We start from the raw sequence: 18,564 nt of genomic DNA on the forward strand, positions 1-18,564 counted from the left end.
CGTCCGTTTCCCCGGAACCGCTCAAGTCTCTAGCAGGTACTTTCATTTACAGATCCCTGGCAGGCATAAGATGGCGCTGGGCGCCGCGGCCTGCGCGTCGCGACCAGCCGGCTTGATCAATCTCGTGCTAACCTCAGTCCTGGGTGCGCTGCAGAACCCCTCCGGCCACGTCCTGTTCCCTTGTACACGGCTGGTCCTGTGTCTCAAGTGTGCGTAACGCCGACCTTGCAAGCTAGCACGTCTGGTCCGTGAAGCACCCAGACTTCCCATTGATACAAGCCTGCCCGGCGGCGACCTGCCTTCGCACCGCTCCGTAGCTCGTTCAAAATGGCGACCTCACCCACCATCGACCAGTCCTCCGGCAAGCCCGCCGACTCGCAAGCTGAGCCGCGCCGCACCAGCTTCTCCTTCCTGCGCCGTCAGAAGTCCAACAACGGTCTTGCCGGCCGAAGCACATCGGGCAGCAAGATGAGCAAGAAACAGAAGGCGCTGGCGCAGGAAGAGCTCCTGCGGCAGCAGCGCGAGGCCGCTGCGCTTCCCAAGCAGCCGCCGCAGCTTCCGTCGCCGCCGCCGCTGCCCACCATCAACACCTTCGGCGGCGAGAACGCTCGCGACTCCTACCAGCTCGTCTCGCACGCTGCTCGCGGACACCACCAGCAGGGCCCGCCACCTGTCACCAGACCCTCCATGGACTACAAGACGCCCACCTCACCGCAGGCTTCCGCGCCCTTCCCTCCCATCCCCGGTAGCCCCGCCAACCCCAATGCTGGCGAGTATGTCGATCCGTACGCCCGCACCGAGAGCATGACCCACCGCGGCCGCTACAGCTACGCGAGCACCGCCGTCAGCACCGTCAACAGCCCGCGCCGCGTGCGCAGGAGGAAGGATCCCACGCCGTTCAAGTAAGTTGTCGATCTCCCGCCCCGCATGTCGCCACTGTCACTCACCCGCCACTCCCCTTGCAGCATTCTTGTCATTGGCGCGAAGAGCGCCGGCAAGACATCCTTCATCAACTTTCTTCAGACCTCGCTTAGCATGCCCAAGCATAAGCGCGTGCAGACCCCGCCGCCGCAGCCTCCGAACGATCCGGACTCACCTTTCACCTCACAGTACCTGGAGACTGAAATTGAGAATGAACGCATCGGCGTGACGCTCTGGGATTCGCAGGGTCTTGAGAAAAACGTCGTCGATCTCCAGCTTCGTGAGATGGCCTCGTTCATCGAGTCCAAGTTCGAGGAGACCTTTTCCGAGGAGCAGAAAGTCGTTCGCTCCGCCGGCGTGCGCGACACCCATATCCACTGCGTCTTCTTGTTGCTGGACCCTATGCGCTTAGAGGCCACTGCTTCCACTATCCGTGGTACGACTCCGGGCAAGTTCGCCGTGAAACCCGGCGTAGTGGGTAGTCTCGACGACGACTTTGACCTCCAGGTCCTGCGGACCCTTCAAGACAAGACTGCCGTTGTTCCTGTGATCAGCAAGGCCGACTCCATCACGGCAGCTCATATGGCGCATCTCAAAAAGTCAGTGTGGAACAGTTTGAAGCAGGCCAGGCTTGATCCCTTGGAGGCTCTCAGTTTCCCGGACTCGGATGAGGAATCGGCGTTCGATGAGCGTGAGGAAGACGAGCTCGATGACTCCGACGAGGAGAGAGAGGAAAAGCCGGCGGACATTGGTGACAGCATGGAAAAATCGGACTCGAATGGATCTGACGACGAGTCATCAACCTCAGCATCCTCTCCACCACCCAAGTCTCCTGCAGGAGATGTCAAGAAACACGCTCGCAGGGTCTCCACCATGTCTGCCCAAATTGAGGACGAGGAGGAACCCCTACTCCCTCTCAGCATCATTTCTCCTGACATGTACGAGCCGAACGTCATTGGTCGCCGCTTCCCATGGGGATTTGCCGATCCGATGAACGCCGAGCACTGCGACTTTGTGCGTCTGAAGGAGAGCGTATTCAGTGAATGGCGCGCTGAGCTTCGTGAGGCAAGCCGGGAGAGGTGGTACGAGGGCTGGAGGACGAGCAGATTGAAGAAGCGTGCAGGCGGCGCCACCACCCCGAGACGCAGCACAGACAACTACGGCGGCAGCCCCTCTCTCGGAAACGGCATCGGAAGCCCCGTCAACCAGGCATCTTCGTACAAGCCAATGGCTGCATACTAAGCAACAAACTCACGACCGGATCTCACCGACTCCGAGATACGACGTTCTCTGTTCGACCACCTCCCGATTGTCGGCTATATCCACGCAGGATCTCTGCTTGAGATTGCTCTAGTTTCTTTTTTGCGTGTACATCATCCCAAGAAAATTCTGTCTTTTTCTATTTATGTCCCACGACTGGGCTTCCCTCCCAGAGTCCGTTATGGCAATACCCTTTCATACCCGCAGCACAACGTGCGCAGCAAATCAATACCCCATCAATGCCTCGGTCATGCAATGACGGCACCAACAGCCCTGCAGCATTTTTCTCAGCAGCTGCTGCTTTCCGTTATGTGCGCGGGTGCTTTCAGCGCTCAGAGTTGGCATTTTTTTCCCTCAAGTGTGAAGCAGGAAGTGCTCCTTAGTCCGGCCGTCGTGGATGCAATTTGCATTTGCTGCTTCGAGCTAAGCTGCGCTTATGCTTTGTTGCCCCTTCCGCTTTTCTTATAGCTTCACGCATTTTCATGACGAGAACTGAAAGGGGTGGGCTTGACTTCAGTTTTATACCTCCCTTCTACTCGAGTTTTCCGTACGAGGTTCCTTTGGTAGTGGACTTTTAACTTTTAAATCTTTCTGCTCTGTCCGCCGAGGATAAAATCTTACGAGTGCTTGTTCGCTCTACCTTTCCTTCCCTCGCTGATATTTTGGTGACACAGCGTAGAGCTGAGGACCGTAGGTTATACTCTAATCGGTGTGTAACCAATTCCAAGGGGCAGGGATATCAGGAGATGAAACAATCAAAAGGATCACAGAAAGGGTTTGTCGGCTGCTCGCATGGTATGACAGTGGTGGCTAGCCCTCTTTTGCTTGCATGAATTCCCGCAAGGAATAGTCCTCAAACCCGACTGCGTAAAGAGGAATCTGAACATATGTAGCCCACTTTCCAGCACTCTACAAGACCCTGGGATCTGCTAGGGATATGGGAGAAAGTCCACGCTGCGCTGAAAATTGAAGTATATGGCCACGTGTCATGAGGAGAGACATGACCTCATTGTTACGACATGGGCCAAAGGGCGAGCATGCTGACCTTAAAAACAGGCCAGCGTGGGGTTGTTTGACATGAGGATAGCCTGGTTAGCACCGTACCTGGCATGACAGGGTCCAGCGCCCAGGCGACATCGGAGATGGTGGCGGGGCGATCTAAGCGATAAGATAAGCCTCTCACCATCGGCGCCAAGCCCGTGCGTAAGCGTCCCGAATCTATGTTTCTCAATTGCGCAACCATTCGTCCTCTCATTCTCCCAACGCAACCCAGATTGCCGCCCACCAACCCATCCTCGCAGCAAAGATGGCCGCCCACGCCACCAAGTATGCCTACTTCAGGCAAGGCGTCTCGTCTCTCACGTCGCAGCCCTCGTTCAGACCGACGCGTCAATCGCTCCAACGGCACGCCGCCGTCGCCGCCGCCCGCACTCTTGCCACCACGGTGGGCGACCCAGCCTCAACGCCGACGCCGACCTCGTCATCCACAGCCCCGAAGTCCGCTCGCCCACGCACCCACTTCTCTGACCGCCTGAACTCGGGCCCCGCCTTCGGCGACTTCGTCGGCGGCGGCGGCGCCAAAGAGGAGGCCCTGTCGGCGGACGAGATGCTGGAGCTGCGGACGGCCATGGTGGGCCCGGAGGGCAAGAAGAAGCAGATCACGCGGCTGCCGTCGTGGCTCAAGACGCCGATCCCGCTGTCGGACAACTACAAGAAGATCAAGAACGACCTGCGGGGGCTGAACCTGCACACGGTGTGCGAGGAGGCGCGGTGCCCCAACATCGGCGAGTGCTGGGGCGGCGACAACAAGAACGCGGCGACGGCGACCATCATGCTCATGGGCGACACGTGCACGCGCGGCTGCCGCTTCTGCAGCGTCAAGACGAGCAACCGCCCCGCGCCGCTGGACCCGCACGAGCCCGAGAACACGGCCGAGGCGCTCAAGCGCTGGGGGCTGGGCTACGTCGTGCTCACGAGCGTCGACCGCGACGACCTCGCCGACGGCGGCGCCCGCCACTTCGCCGAGACGATTGCCAAGATCAAGCAGAAGGCGCCGACCATGCTGGTCGAGGCGCTGACGGGCGACTACGCGGGCGACGTGGACATGGTGGCGCTGGTCGCCCGCAGCGGGCTGGATGTCTACGCGCACAACATGGAGACGGTCGAGGCGCTGACGCCCTTCGTCCGCGATCGCAGGGCCAAGTTCAGGCAGAGCTTGGAGGTGCTGCGCGCGGCGAAGGAGGCGAAGCCGGGGCTGATCACCAAGACGAGCATGATGCTGGGGTTGGGTGAGACGGAGGAGCAGATGTGGCACGCGCTGAAGGGTAAGTTCAATCATCCACCTTTGTTTTTTTTTTCGTTTGAAGCGGAGGAGAAGAGAGAGAGAGAGAAAGCGGAACTAACCAATGGCCAACAGAACTCAGGAAAGTCGACGTCGATGTCGTCACGTTCGGCCAGTACATGCGCCCCACCAAGCGCCACATGAAGGTCGAGGAGTACGTGACGCCGGCAAAGTTTGAAATGTGGCGCCAGCGCGCCCTCGACATGGGCTTCCTGTACTGCGCGTCCGGCCCGCTCGTGCGCTCGTCTTACAAGGCGGGCGAGGCCTTTATCGAAAACGTGCTCAAGAAGAGGGCCGCAGAGCGTGCGGGCGAGAGCGTCACGGCATCATCCGTGCCGCTGACGTCGATGGAGGGCGTGAAGGAGATGCAGTCATCGTGAGGTTGAGATGACATGAAGTATGTTTCCCTTATCACGTATTTCCTCCCCCATCTTCTGTCGGGTATGGCCGATAAAAAAACCCCCGGGGCGGGGAGTTAACTTTCTGTAATGTTACATCTTTGCTGCATGGGTTGTTCTTTGGCGCTTCTTTTCTCTTTCCCTTTCTCTTTCCTACACTTGGGAAAAAGCGTTGGACGTACAACATACGTAAGTTCCAGGGCCGGCGAGCGCCTCGACTCGGGAAAGTTTCTTTAAGTTACCACTTTGGGAGCGGTGTGCTATTTTCGGATTATAGAGATGGATGGGATCACCAGGGAGAATAGGAGACCGAGAGGAAATCTACCATATATATTATTGGCGTCATTCAACAGATGCCTCCTTCAACATCTATCTATTGGACCCCAAATCCAGGGGCTGGAATGCTTGAAGCTTGATGAAAGGCGACCTTGTGAGTTCTAGCCAACATATGACCTTCTTAAGAGTTTGAAGACACAAGTTTTTGTTATATATCTTTCGTTATACAACTCCGACAGGCAAACATAACTGCATACCGAGCACAAGTATTTTGACACTGGAGAAAACGCTAAAATCCAATGTGTTGCATAATCTCACTCACGAATGCCTTCCCATCAATCTCGGAGTAGCCCCATGCATAATCGTCATTCCTTGCGCTTCAGTCCGTCATACGTGAAGGAAGAAAAAAAAAAAGTAGAAAGGCTATTTCATTGCAACAGAAAACAGACTAAAAAACCCCACGACATTCGTTTTACGCGTACGACCGTCTATGCTACGCTATTAATGACCAACGTTGCCACGCCTTCCTCCTCCGACCGGACGTCCATCTTCATGGTCACGCCCGTCTTGGCCGAGAAGGCCATGCGCACCTGCGCCGCGACCTTACCGCCCGTGATGGACTTGCCGTACAGCTTGAGCGTGTGCGTCGAGGTGCTGAGAGCAACGTCGGTGCCCTCGAGGGGTTGCAAGGAGAGGGTCTTGGGAATTTGTTCGACGGCGTCTGGATTGGTGTCAGTATAAGCTTCGATTGATTAGCGCGGGGAAACGAACCTTGTATGCTCTTGAGAGCGCTGAGCTGCAAAGTTTCCGTTGCCTGCTCGCCTGCAGCCGACTGCTCCCAGACGTTGTCGAAGCTGCCTGCGTACGCCGGAACGATGTAGTCGGCGCCGTTGAGGTCGAGATCTTCAACCTGGTACTCGTCTTCGTAGCCACCCTCCTCGGGCTCACCTGTAGACGGATCGATCTCCTTGAGAGTAAATTTGAGGATGTTCGTGAAGCTGGATGCAACGTATGTAGCCCCGCCCTCGGTACGTTTGAACGAGACATAGACGGTGCCGGGCTCATCAGTCTTGAGCGCAGGTGCAGGGATAATGAATTCCTCCTCGAGGCCAGACTCCTCCTCGTCAGCCGGGGTGACGACCATGGTGACGTCCGCGAGGACAGTTTCGGGAAGAGTGTTCTTGATTTCGTACTGAAGAACGATGTGCTCGTTGAAGATGTGCTTGATTGCCGAGACAACGTATTCGGTCTCGGACTCGGTGAGCTCCACGACAGGGGAGGACTTGAGAACGCCACCGAATGCAGCAATCTCGGGAATGGCCTGGAGCTGGGCAGCATATTTCTGCGCAGCAGCGGTTGCAGATGCAGCAGCGTCGGCACCGGTGCGGCTGGCGGGCTTGGGTCCTGCGGAAGGTGCTTTGAGGGTAGGAGTTGCTGAAGTGAGCTTCTTGGTACGGTCCTCCGCATCGGCCTGTTCCCGAGTGACAACGGGAACCTTGGAAAGGTCGAAAGGCTGAGAGAAGGTGTCCTTGTCATCTGCAGTGACGTACATGACCAGCTGGTGCTCGAGCGTGGGGAGAGAGAACATGGAATCTATGCATGTGTCAACAGGTCTGGCTTATACAAACAACCATGCTATTTAGCTTACCATTACGAATGAACTTGTGGGCATCCTCATCGTCATCATCCATGAGCCTCAGGTTCAGAGCGGCACGGTCACGGACTTCGTCATCCGTGTCGTCGAGGCAGCGGGTCAGGAGTACGCGGACGCTGCTCTTGACCTCGGGGTCCTTTTGACCAACGCCGAACTTAGCGAGGGCAGTCACGGCGGCGGCGCGGACAATAGAGTTTTCCAGGACGACGCGGTTGTAGATGTAGCGGATGTACTTGGTTGGCTGAGGGGTCTTCGGGCCCTCCATGCCGAGCAGGTGAAGAATGCGGACCGCAAGCTTGGTGAATTCGCAGTCTTCGATAAACTCGCACAGGTGGGCCAGAGCATCCTCCTTGCTGTCCGGAACGAACTTGATGAGGTCGAACATGGATTCGACAACGGCACGCTTGAACTCGTAGCCGCCCTCGTCCCTCAAGATACCGCTGAGGAAGGCGAGCATGCCGGCCTGCTTGGACGGGAACTTCAAGCACAGCGTCCTAATAGCCTCCACAATTGTAACCTTGAATTCGTCCGTGATCTCAGCCATGAAACCGGAAATCTGCTTCATCAGACGGTCCACGCTCGACTCGTTACCAGTCTTAAGGAGGGTTGTGATGGCGAAGGTTGCAATGGAACGGTTGCTGTTCGTGATCAGGGCCTCGATGTCGGGGTTGCACTGGCGCACAGCGTCGGGCTTGAACGAAGCAAAGTTGTGCAGGATGCGAATGGCGGCGAACTTGGTGACGGCACGAGGAGAAGTAAGGAACAGCTGGAGGACATGCACGGCCTGCACAATATCGGCGTCGGAGACATCCTTCATATCGCAGATGGCCTTGGCAGCCTCGAAGTTCACCATCTCGCTCTTGTGGCGCAACCAGCCGTCGAGGAGCTGCAGCATGGGCTTGCGAAGGTTGGGGTCCTCCTCCGCAAGCTTGGATGCCAGCCTGACCAGCAGAACGGTGGCCGCAGGGCTCTTGACCACGCCAGCAGCGCTGTACTGCTGCACCATCTTGACAAGGGCCATCCGGTCGTGCGAGCGCATCTGATAGAGCAAGCCAATGGCATGGTATTGGGTCATGAAGTTGGTGTTGGCGGCGGCAAGGTTGGAGTGCGAGGAGCCGAAGCCCAAGGAGAAGCCGCCAGAGGACTTGGAGGACGAGGCGGCTTCCTGGGTCTCGGACTGCCATCTCCGAACAACGTCACGGGCGACGGGGAGGAGGTGGTACGAGGAAACGAGCGCAGCGGACGAGACTGACGGCGTCTTGTCGACGATGGCGGTCTTGATCAGGCGCTCAATGGCGGGTACTGTCGAGGCCTGCAGAGCATCAGCGCAATTCACATAACAGACTCCTTTCGCGGCTCACGTCAATAACACGGCAGAGGGCTCTTATGGCGTTCGCGCGGTATACGACATCGCTGCCGACAGCCGTGTCCTTCATAATACTGCTCGTGACCATGATAACATCTTCGGCGGTGTTGGCGAGCTCCTTGATGACAAGGTAGACCATCTGGCGCAGACTGGCATCCTTGTTCTGGAAGAGCTTCGAGATGCCGAAGAACAGGGAGGTGGCCTCATTGGTGGGGAACTTCTCGCCAGTGAAGAGCAGCAGCGAGATCTTGGTGAGGAGGATGCGGCATCGGCGCGGCGAGATCGGCGACGAGTTGAAGACGCGGGCTGCTCGTGGGTAAGCTCCAGCTGCAGCACACGGGCACGGCGGGGAGCAGCGTACCTTCCTGGAAGACGGAGGTGCGGTCGACCTTGACAATCGCGCCCTCGCTGTCTTCGTCTTTCTTGTTGTAGCTCATGGTGTCGGTGTCGCGGATCGGGAGCGCAGGCTAGGCGGGAGAGGTTGCGGCTATGGGGGAAATGTGTCCTTGTCCGCCAGCCAGGGTGCTGCGACTCGGTGGGGGATGCGGCGGCGGCGAGACGAGGCGGAGCGAGGGAATGCGAGCTCAGGGCACCGGACAGAGGTGTCGCATGCGAATGGCGGGTCGCAGCGTTGGTGGTGGGAGTGCGAGAGTAATACAGCGTCCGTGGGTCGCGCCCTTGGTGTTGCGCTGTGCTCGACCCTGGCCTTCTTGGCGCCTCCCGCGACAAAGTGGCCAGCCCTGCGGCGGAGCGTCATCGCCGCCCCTCCGCCAGGCCCCAAGACCTCCCGCACTTCTCCTTGCAATTGCTGCCTGCCCGCTCGCAACCGCACATCAATTCTCCGCGCGCACTGCTACCTCATCCCTTCCATCTGCGCATCGCAAGACACCTGCAAACCCGCCCTCGCTCGCTGAACCGCGCCCAAAATGAATCAAATGCCAGATATGCCCGTCCAGGTCCCGGTGGACGACCCAAACGCCGATACCGAATGGTAGTGTTTTTTTCCCTGGCCCATGAAATAATACTCTGACATCTTTGTAGGAACGACATTCTCCGCAAGCATGGTGTCATCCCCGAGAAGCCCCCTTCGCCCACACCCATGATCGAGGAAGCCCTCGTCGAGGCACGGAGACTTGCACATGAGAACCGGCTGGAGGGTAAGGACTTGGACGAGCTTGCCGAGCTGGAAGACGAGGAGGACGACGACTTCCTCGAGCAGTACCGGTATGCCTGCCGCGTTATTCACCGTTGCCTTCGGCTTGCGACCTGACACCGCTACAGCAAGAAACGCTTCGCCGAGCTTTCCTCCATCCAGACCGCCTCGAAGTTCAACCAAGTGTACCACCTGCAGAAGCCTGACTATTCGCGCGAGGTGACCGACACGTCCAAGGAGGCCTGGGTCTTCGTGCTCCTCACAGCTGCCACCACCAACACCGAGTCACAGAGAGCCATCGAGCTTTGGCGTGAGATGGCCCGTAAGTTTGGAGATATCAAATTCTGTCAGATCAGGGGCAACATGTGTATCGAGGGATATCCGGATAAGAACACTCCAACTATCCTCGTCTACAAGGATGGGGATATCAAGCGGCAGATTGTAACTCTGAAGGAGCTCAATGGGCCACGCACCTGGGTCGAAGGTAAGACACCATGACATTGATTGTGGCGAAGCTTCGTGCAGAACCTCTCGATGAGCTTGGCACCAGCATCCCCGTCAATCCCACGCGTATTTGTTGCTAACGGGGTTTGGTCAGACGTCGAGAAGCTGCTGATAGACCTCGGCGTCCTCAAGCACGGCGACCCCCGTCTTCGGCGCAAGGATGAAGACGCCGAAGAGAGCTCGAAGAAGATTCGCCAGACTCGTGTGGACGATGACGAGGATAGCGACTGGGATTGAGCAATCACCTCAATCCCCGATCAGCCAACCGACGGGCCCAGCCGCTCAACGATTCATTCGAGCGGAGGGCAGGCATTCGCTCCCATGCGCAACGGTTCCAACACTCGATGACGACAGGCTGCATACATGGTCGGCGGTCAAAGATTGACGGCTTGTGGCTTCTCTCCCAGCAGTTCGGGGGCGGAACGGCGCATTGGGCTGCAGGCCAGTCGAGACAGTCGTCCGCTTGCAGCGGGTTTCTTCAGGCATACGCTGGCCAGACGGGCAGCAACGGCCTGCCGAATCCAGATCTGACTGCGGCCTGTCGGTTGTGATTAGACATGTGCGGAATGATGCGCCGTCGAGCTGCGCGGGATATGCAACAGGAACCGTAGTCGTACAAAGAAACGCGCCATCTCGCCAATTGTTCCCTCACCTGCGTCTTTCCCCGTTTTTCCAGGCATTCAACCTGCTGACATGGTGCCCCACATTCAGCCCAGTTTCCCTTGGCCCCATTACCTCAGCTCCGCACTACAACTTTTGCTGTGCTGACAAGGTCGACGCTTCGCTCGAACGGTCACATCGCGTAGGGGATATGCATGCACTCCCTGGCCCGATCCTTCTGCTCATCACAGGGTAAACATCTTGTCCATCCTGGCCAACGGGAAAGAACGGGAGGCACGGGTATCGGGCCAGGCGCTCCCACAGCATTCATCACCCTATCTCGTACCTCCAGAAGTTGATTCGCTCGTCCTCGGACCCTCGCACCGAACGCGTAACCCAGCGCTGCCACGATGCCGAGCCTACGGCATTCCTGCCACCTCATTCTCGCCGTTTTTCCGCCTATCGGGATTTACCATCAGAGGGGCGTTCGGTGCGCGAGAGTGGTTGGATAGCAGAGCAGAGTATCGCCGCTCGTATTCGGCCACGCATTGATGGGGCCAGGTTTAGTCGCAGCCACAGACAGGATGAGGCTCTCCGATTCATTTCCGTGCAGTTCCCAGGATCCCAGTCATCGTCCTTCGACTGCTTGATCCCGCCGGCTATTATACCCATGTCCGTGGTAAAATGAACAGTGCCGTCGGCAGTCTCTCTGGGGCCTGTCAGCATTTAGATGCTTCCTACACGTGCAACTCACTTATCGTGCTCGCTCAACTCTGCATCCCACCTCTCAGCTCGCCCCTCACCTCTCGCATAGATCCTGAAACGCAGCTTGCATCTGCAGTCCAACGTGCGTGGCACACCAGAGGTAAGGCTCGACGACAGAGCAGGACAAAGCTGCCAGCGGCTCCACGGGGCATTTCGCCCGCCAATCCTTCCAGAATCTCTGCGTTGCTCATCAGTTCTACAAGCCACAATGTATCTCTACTTTGGCCCCCCAGATACCCCGAAAATCGCACACTCGCGTATCATTGCGCGCGCTTACAGTCGGGATGTCCCGTTTCGTGGCGCCGCACGCTTCCTTCATTAGATCATTTTGGTGATATACTCCTCTCGAAACATGTTGCCTCCTGCAACCAACCCCACGGCCATCTATTGACCGCCAGGGTGCTCATCCTGCCCTGCCTAATCACACAACGCGCCCACTGAAAGCTGTCCACGAAGCCATCGTTCCCAAACTTATTGAGGAACGCGTGTGCTCAGTAAAACTACACGCCCACTTTCAGCCCTACGCCCTAATTAATCAATCCGACCTAAATGCTGACTTTTCTCTCTTCGTCGCCAACCGCTTAGACGCTCTACAGCAACCCCGCTCCTGGTCTACCCATGCAGTCGGGATAGTACCATAGGATTCCTTCCGTTATCGAGCACTCTGCTCGCCCTAACTGCTTTCCGCTCTGCGCTGCGGCATCTGCTTCCTGGATCCTCCTTTCACTTTCCACCCGTCCCCCTCTCCCCTAGTCCACGCATACTAGTCGTGCTACTCCTGATTGCCGAAAAGTCGCTCTGGCGTGCTTTCTTGTCTGGGCTCCTGGGTTGCGTTGCGAACCCCCAATCTCTTTGCATGCCAGTTCTGCCAGACCTATGATCGCCACCGCTACCATCACTGCTGCAACGCAACAGCACCAGCTGGTGTTGACTTTTTGCCTGCATCAGTTCCGCCAACTTTCGCACTTCTTGTTCCGCACCGGTGTTTTCACTCCGTTTCCACCGGGAACTCCGCACACCACTCCGCTCTCTTCCAATCACCTCTTCGGAAATACCAACCAACTCCCACAACTGATTATAGTTCGCTAATCAACCAACGGACGGAGACATTCTTGCATACGCGTCTGTTCTAGCAAACACACAAGCTCTCCGTCGGCCCCCTCACCCGCCACATGCCGTGTCGTTCTCCTCTTTGCTCCAACAACACAACTTTGTATTATTTCTACAACCAGACTTGACTGTCATCACCAGCATCCCCCTCACCCTTATTAAGGTACAGCGCCCTGCAGGGTCAAACGCCCTGAAAGATGCCGTCCCGGTAGCCACTCAGCTTGCCGGGCGAGGCTTGCTTACTATGCTCCAGACCCACCCCTCGGAAGGCCCCCGCCCAATTACTAACATGCATGCATGCATGCCATGCGTGTATATGCGTGCGTGCGCCGTTCTCTGCCCAAAACTCGGCGTGCGTACATGTCAGGATTCGCTCACGAACGTTGCTGATTGTCGTATGCCGTCCGTGCCGACGTGATTATTTCACATCTCCTTCTCACCGGGTCCCTGTTTGGGAGGTGTCCATGTGCTGTCTAGGAGAAGGGGTGAGAGGGGTGAGAGACGCGCAGTGTGTTGCGTATGCATCACCGTTTGTGTTTTGTACTCGCTACTGGGTGACTTGGCCGATTGCTCTTTTCTCATGTTATCTTGTCTCGATCTTTTTCTGATGCACCGCTTTTCGTTTTGGGGAGTGCCTCTACAGCCTTGAGATCTCAGACGGGAGCAAAGTAGAAATCGGAGCTGTGTTGCTCGGACAATCGAGATCTGTGTTCTTCCACATGCTCTCCCATTTCGCAACCTTCACCCTTCGAGCAAATGACGAATTGACGTTTTCAACGTAGGTACGTGGATTCAGAAGGCTGTGCGGAAGAGCGGGCGAGAAATAATCGGGGGGCACAGTGCAGCGGATGCAAGAGGCTTAGCTGTCTGTCTTGCCTGTGACGGAGGTGGCTTTATCTAGCGTGATGAACCATGGGTTGTGTGCGCGCCCTACGAGCTAGCGACAGTGGTTGCATCTGGGTTATTGGAACGGACGGGTTTAGATTGACGGAAGTAAACGCTTGAGTCAGTGATCTGGCAGCACAATAGGGGACAAATGAGCGTGGGGGCGAAAGATGTGTGGCGGCACAACGTGGAGTAACCATTGTCAGCGTCCACGTTCATGGTAAATAGTCAACAGGCCAGAGCTTCACCAGCTACTCTTCTCATGCTGATGAAGCATACTCCTTTGATTAGGATGAAATTAAGGATATCATAGAAAATATACTACTATAAGGGCGAGTCTCCCGTAGAAACGCCAGGTATTTGGCTAGTAGTGATGGAGTCCCCTAAACCACACAACTCCAAGGAGGGTATATACACACAATTTCCATAAAAGACATGAGACACTATATATGGTCCTTCGAAGACTCGGAAAGGAAAAGAGCGAGCGGTAGCCTGCGTATTTCCCTCGTCCTCTCATATCCCTCATCTTCGCATCATACGATTCGTCATTCTGATGTCTGGGTTTTTTTCTCTTTTTTTTTTTTTTTAGATTTTCCCTCTCATATCAGCGCGTCGCCGCCTCCTCTGCTGCTTTCTTCCTCGATGATCCTGTATATCGCCGTCTCCTCGAAGACAGGACCCTGTCCATCGCAGCGAGCAGCAGTCCGCAACCGCTCGCATACGTCGGCTACGTCCACGGCGCCGGATAGGACTAGGGAGTGCGACTGGATTAGATCCCACGTTTGGCTCGCGCCGAGCAGATGTGGTGTCGATCTGCCGATGTTCGCCCTCGCATGCTGCTGCCCGCTACCGCCGCTGCTCGCCGCCGCGCCAGCTCCGTCCCCCGGCACTGTCGTATACAAGTCCTTGTCTAGATCCAACTGCATCTCGCCGTCGTCACCGGGACTCGCCGACCGGCTGCCACCACTCCCGCTCCCACTGCCCGTCGAGCCTGCCCTTCTGTGGCGGTGGTGATTCGTCGCCCTCAAAATCTCGTTCTCCGTCTTGGCGCGTTGCAGCAGCAGCTTCAGCCGCTCGTTGTCGCTCTGCAGGCTGTGCGTCGACGACTCGAGCGCGCGCAGCTTGTCTTCCAGCTCGCGGACATGTCTTTCTTTCCGCTCGCGGAAGGCGCGCTGAGCGGCGCGATTTTGCGCCTTGCGTCGGGATTGTGCGGGTGTCAGGCTGCTGGAGTTGGGATTGCCGCCGTTGTCTTTCTCCTCCGACGAGGAACGCGTGTGCTGGCCGCCGTTGCTACCGATGATCGGCGATGTTGGGTGCGAGGGGGAGCCGGTGCTGCCGATTGGTTGTTGTTGTTGTTGTTGCTGCTGCTGCTGTGCTGATGGTAGAGCGTCGGACGAGGATGTGGAGGAGCTGTAGAGGCCGGGGGCGGTGCTGAGTGTGGCGTGTATCGGGGAGTCTTGGGTGTGTTGGATGTGCTGGGCGCTGCTGGCGGCGTCGAGATCCAAGTGGATGCCGCTGTCGACGCTGCCGACGGCGTGGAGCTGCGGCGCAACGGCAGACGAGTGCGCGTGGGTGGGTGACGAGCTAGCTGGCAGCGAGGGGAAGGAGAATGCGTCGTACTGTAGGAACGAGCTTGGATCGAGGTGGCTCTGGAGGTCCATGGTGTTAACTGACTGAGACTTGGGGCGTTCTCTGAGCACGGCGAGGACGGTGGAAGGAGGGAGGAGGGATTGAGGGGGCGGTGGAGAGCTCAAAAGCGTATTACCTGCAAGTTGAGCTTGTCGCTGGAGCCGTCGTAATTGGGGGTTGGCGGCAGGCCGATGTAGTACTGCTGGGGCGGCGGCACGGAGAAGTAGGAGGAGTAGTCCATGGCTCCTGAGGTCGAGGGCAGCGGCGGGGAGACGGACAGGCTGGCAGGCTGGCAGGACTGAGGGAAAGAAGCGAAGGATTATGTATGGGCGACAGTGCGCACAGCAAGTTGGGCGTGTGGCTGTCTCGGGGCCAATGCGCACTCGGGATCGGCGTGTAGATACTGGAGGCGCGGGGGGGCGTGTTTAGCAGTGCAGACTGCAGGCAGGCCGGGCAGGGAAGGCCGCAGGCGCAGGGCGCAGGGATCTTGGGGCGCGGTACACGCAGCGACGTACTTGGACCTCGCGCAGGCGGAGGGCGAGGCCCGGGATCCGCGGGGCATGTAAGCTGCGCAGAGTCAGTGAGCGTGTGCTGTGGTGCGTCTGGGGTCGCGCTGAAGATCAGCAGCCAATGGCAGCATAAGGCTGAAGCGACGGGTGTCTGGGCCTCGCGGCTGCTGCCCCCGCCTGCCGCCTGCCCGCCTGCTGCCACCGTCCACGGTCCCAGTGGTGAGGAGCTGCTGGTCCCGCGTCCACCAGCCAGGACCGCAGCACCGCAGCACCGCAGCACCGGCCCCCGCCAGCCTGCCGGTAGCGGCCGCCCGACACACCGCACTCCGTCCGCACTCCGTCAGCGCCAGCTCGGGTGCGACCAGCTCATCACGCCTCCGGGGTCGAAGCAACACCACGCCCACCCAACCTCTCTGCCCTGGCGCCCGCCTGCCAGACCGCTCCCCGCCATGCCGCCATGCCGCCGCCTGCCCACTGGCTGACACGAGACCCCGCCCAGTCGCTCGCTCGCCGCCCCCAAAAATAGCCCGGTTGGCTCCCCGACTGCTGCTTTGGGCATTTGCTCCATCCACGCTTCGCCGCATCTCCTGGTGCAACGGCCCGCACGGTAGCCGCTGCAACGCCTCCCCAGCCCGTGGTTGGTGCCATTTCCACCAGGAGCCGCCCTGATGGTCTGCTTCGCGTTCCTGGCTTCCAGGAATAAGGACGTGTGCCCGTGCCAGACACCAGCCGCAATCGTCCATTTCGCCGTGCGCCCTGCATGTTTCGCTCCCCCAGCCCACCTCAAAAGCCCGCCTGTGCCCGCTCTTGTTCTCGCGCTGGAGAAGCATGCTGCCGCCACGGCCTACGCGCGAGTCCACTCCATTCCAGGAGCGGCCTGACTTTGGTCACTAGTACATCCACGCCCATGCGAACCAGCCATGCACATGTTTGGAAAGCCGTCAACACGCCTTTGGCTGCCCTGGATCCTTCCAACGCGCCACCTTCTGCGCTCATCTTTCTCGAGCTCACTGCCTGCCACAACGAACACTAGTTTAGCTCTCACTGTCTTGCACGTCTTTGCTGCTTCATGGATGCCAAGCAACGGACAACGACGAAGCTACAAGAGATCGGTCGGCCTACCAAGGTGCGGTCTGTCTACAGAGGGATCCAACAGCACCGGCCCGTTGATCGTCTGGCCATGATATACGAGCTTACTACTGCAACCGTCGACCCGAAACCACACCAGCTCCCATGAGAATGGCTCCCGGGGAGCCGGTCCTGGCTCCGCCAATGCTAATGCGACGTCAAGAACCGCGATAAGTTCCCGACAATGTTTCTCATTAAGCCTTCTCCAACCGAGCAGCGGATAGCAGACATGTCGTGCTTAGGCCAAAAAGGGGGATCTATGCCGGGGGAGCGGGGGTGGAGGGGAGCATTGCAGATCAGCACGGGTCCAGCCGTGTCTTGCAGTCTCTGTCGTGGGAAAGTTTACTTGCACGTACATCAGTCTCCGGGCTCGAAGCAGGATAGCCTTCCGGCAAGAATATAGGGGAGGCGGCGGCATTTTAGCCCCGTGGAGATCTGCGAAGGATTGCGGACAATGTTTAGAGCTGTTTTCCCCTTCCTTTTGAATTGGTACAGTCCCCACTAAAAAGAAAAAGGATCCTGTTAAGACATCACCCTCCTGGAAGTGTGGTACTACTCATGCGACGCGTCGCATGGCTAGCCCAGAATCGTGGGCCACCTCTATACCGCTAACTATGAACCCCCGTCGTTCAACAGATGCCTAGAATGTGTCCGGCTCGGCTTGAGGTACTCTGAAGCCTATCTGTAACACTTGCATTCGATAGCTACCTCGCGCCTGTCCTATTGGCGCAAACTCGGCTCGAACGTTAATGCAGCGGCTGTTGATCGATGCGGGCGAGATCATGACGTTTCCTGCTAAATTACCGCCGGCAAGTACCTCGCGGATGGCGGGACGGTTCGTAGTCGGAAGCCGTTGAACAAAGATGCATCATGTGGTATAGGACGTGGTTGGGTAAGCTGCATCCAATTGCTGGAGTTTCGGTGGATCAAGGTAAGTATCGAACGCAGCACTAACGCGGTAATGGCATAGCCCACCTGTGGCTGACTGCGGGGATGACGATTGTCACCCATCAGATCTATGCAAGCAAGAAGGAGATCCTTGGATCTTCACAGTGAGTCTAGAGTACTCTGTTTGTTTTTCGGGACTGTACATGTGCATTGTTGCTTGATGCGGACTGCACCTCCGCCGCTGACGTCGATTGTCTGCCCGTGTTGCTGGTGCTATATGCCTTCTCTCTTTGACATCATCCATTGCTTTGCCGCTAAGCCGAAGGCACTCTTCGTGCACTAGTGCCACAAGGCGTACAACTTTACGACCCACTAGTTCCGACGAGGCTTGCCACGTGTTTGGCCTTCTTTTTGTCTCACTTGCGGGAAACAAAACAATACTAATATCGGAGAATGAGATAACCAACCTGGGAACACAGTTCTTCACAAGATTTTCACCTCAACAATGGAAACTGTCTAGATACTCTACAGGGTGTGGCCCTGACCGTGCAAGATTCGGCACTCCAGGGGATTTTCGGCTACATATACAAGACTTACCATTCTTCCAAACACACGTGAAGGAGTCACACATGATGAGGTTTTCCCATGCAGTATCGCCGTTGAATGGCATTCTGCATACATTGGCCTCTTTACGGACCATCATCTGGTACAGAAACTACCTCAACCACGAAAAGGTAGTGGGTTATAGAATATACTGCTCACTATGACTTATCTGTGTGAGTCCCGGTCGTCCACCCTTTCATTCACCATTATCTTAAGAGCACTTGAAATTACCGGGTCTCCGGTATGTTATCTGAGCATATCATTTGATCACGATACTTTTGTCTCGAGTGAGTTTTCGTCGCCATTTTCTTATGGAGCCCTCTCTTTTCTGCATCTACTTTTCTTTTGGTTGTCCAAGAGAACAAATGGAAAAGAAAGGAGATAAGAATATAGGCGAACAGAAAATAAGCCGGGAAGTAACGGAAAGGTTGGTTAAAATAGGTATAGAATCAAAGAACACTATGCAACAAACCCCTGCTCTTGCGCGCCCTTCGATGCTTCTAATCCAAGCATCCAAATCACGTTCATCGTGAGAGCTATAGCTAAAATTCCTTCGAAGAACTAAGTAATGAAT

General features: G+C 57.1%; 5 protein-coding genes across 5 annotated transcripts; 3 read left to right on the forward strand and 2 right to left on the reverse strand.

Moving 5' to 3' along the window:
• Positions 1–327: 327 nt before the first annotated feature.
• BKCO1_700014 (septin) lies at positions 328–2,163 on the forward strand (the record flags this gene model as incomplete). Its single annotated transcript, XM_020278585.1, has 2 exons — positions 328–902; positions 966–2,163. 2 exons carry the CDS (start codon positions 328–330, stop codon positions 2,161–2,163), a joined length of 1,773 nt encoding a protein of 590 aa, XP_020133607.1.
• A 1,324-nt stretch (positions 2,164–3,487) lies between these two features.
• On the forward strand, positions 3,488–4,902 carry BKCO1_700015 (lipoyl mitochondrial; the record flags this gene model as incomplete). Its single annotated transcript, XM_020278596.1, has 2 exons — positions 3,488–4,505; positions 4,598–4,902. 2 exons carry the CDS (start codon positions 3,488–3,490, stop codon positions 4,900–4,902), a joined length of 1,323 nt encoding a protein of 440 aa, XP_020133608.1.
• Positions 4,903–5,684: 782 nt separating this feature from the next.
• On the reverse strand, positions 5,685–8,653 carry BKCO1_700016 (coatomer subunit gamma; the record flags this gene model as incomplete). Its single annotated transcript, XM_020278607.1, has 5 exons — positions 5,685–5,917; positions 5,968–6,789; positions 6,845–8,162; positions 8,212–8,522; positions 8,578–8,653. 5 exons carry the CDS (start codon positions 8,651–8,653, stop codon positions 5,685–5,687), a joined length of 2,760 nt encoding a protein of 919 aa, XP_020133609.1.
• A 489-nt stretch (positions 8,654–9,142) lies between these two features.
• Positions 9,143–10,110, forward strand: BKCO1_700017 (phosducin family protein; the record flags this gene model as incomplete). The annotated part of the gene is made up of 4 exons (XM_020278618.1): positions 9,143–9,207; positions 9,258–9,440; positions 9,498–9,853; positions 9,968–10,110. The coding sequence occupies 4 exons, from the start codon at positions 9,143–9,145 to the stop codon at positions 10,108–10,110; spliced, it is 747 nt and encodes a 248-aa protein (XP_020133610.1).
• Positions 10,111–13,832: 3,722 nt separating this feature from the next.
• BKCO1_700018 (bzip transcription factor) lies at positions 13,833–15,103 on the reverse strand (the record flags this gene model as incomplete). Its single annotated transcript, XM_020278629.1, has 2 exons — positions 13,833–14,882; positions 14,999–15,103. 2 exons carry the CDS (start codon positions 15,101–15,103, stop codon positions 13,833–13,835), a joined length of 1,155 nt encoding a protein of 384 aa, XP_020133615.1.
• Between the last annotated feature and the right edge of the window lie 3,461 nt (positions 15,104–18,564).

The sequence above is a fragment of the Diplodia corticola genome (assembly GCF_001883845.1).
Source record: "Diplodia corticola strain CBS 112549 chromosome Unknown scaffold7, whole genome shotgun sequence".
In the NCBI taxonomy this organism is placed as follows: domain Eukaryota; kingdom Fungi; phylum Ascomycota; class Dothideomycetes; order Botryosphaeriales; family Botryosphaeriaceae; genus Diplodia; species Diplodia corticola.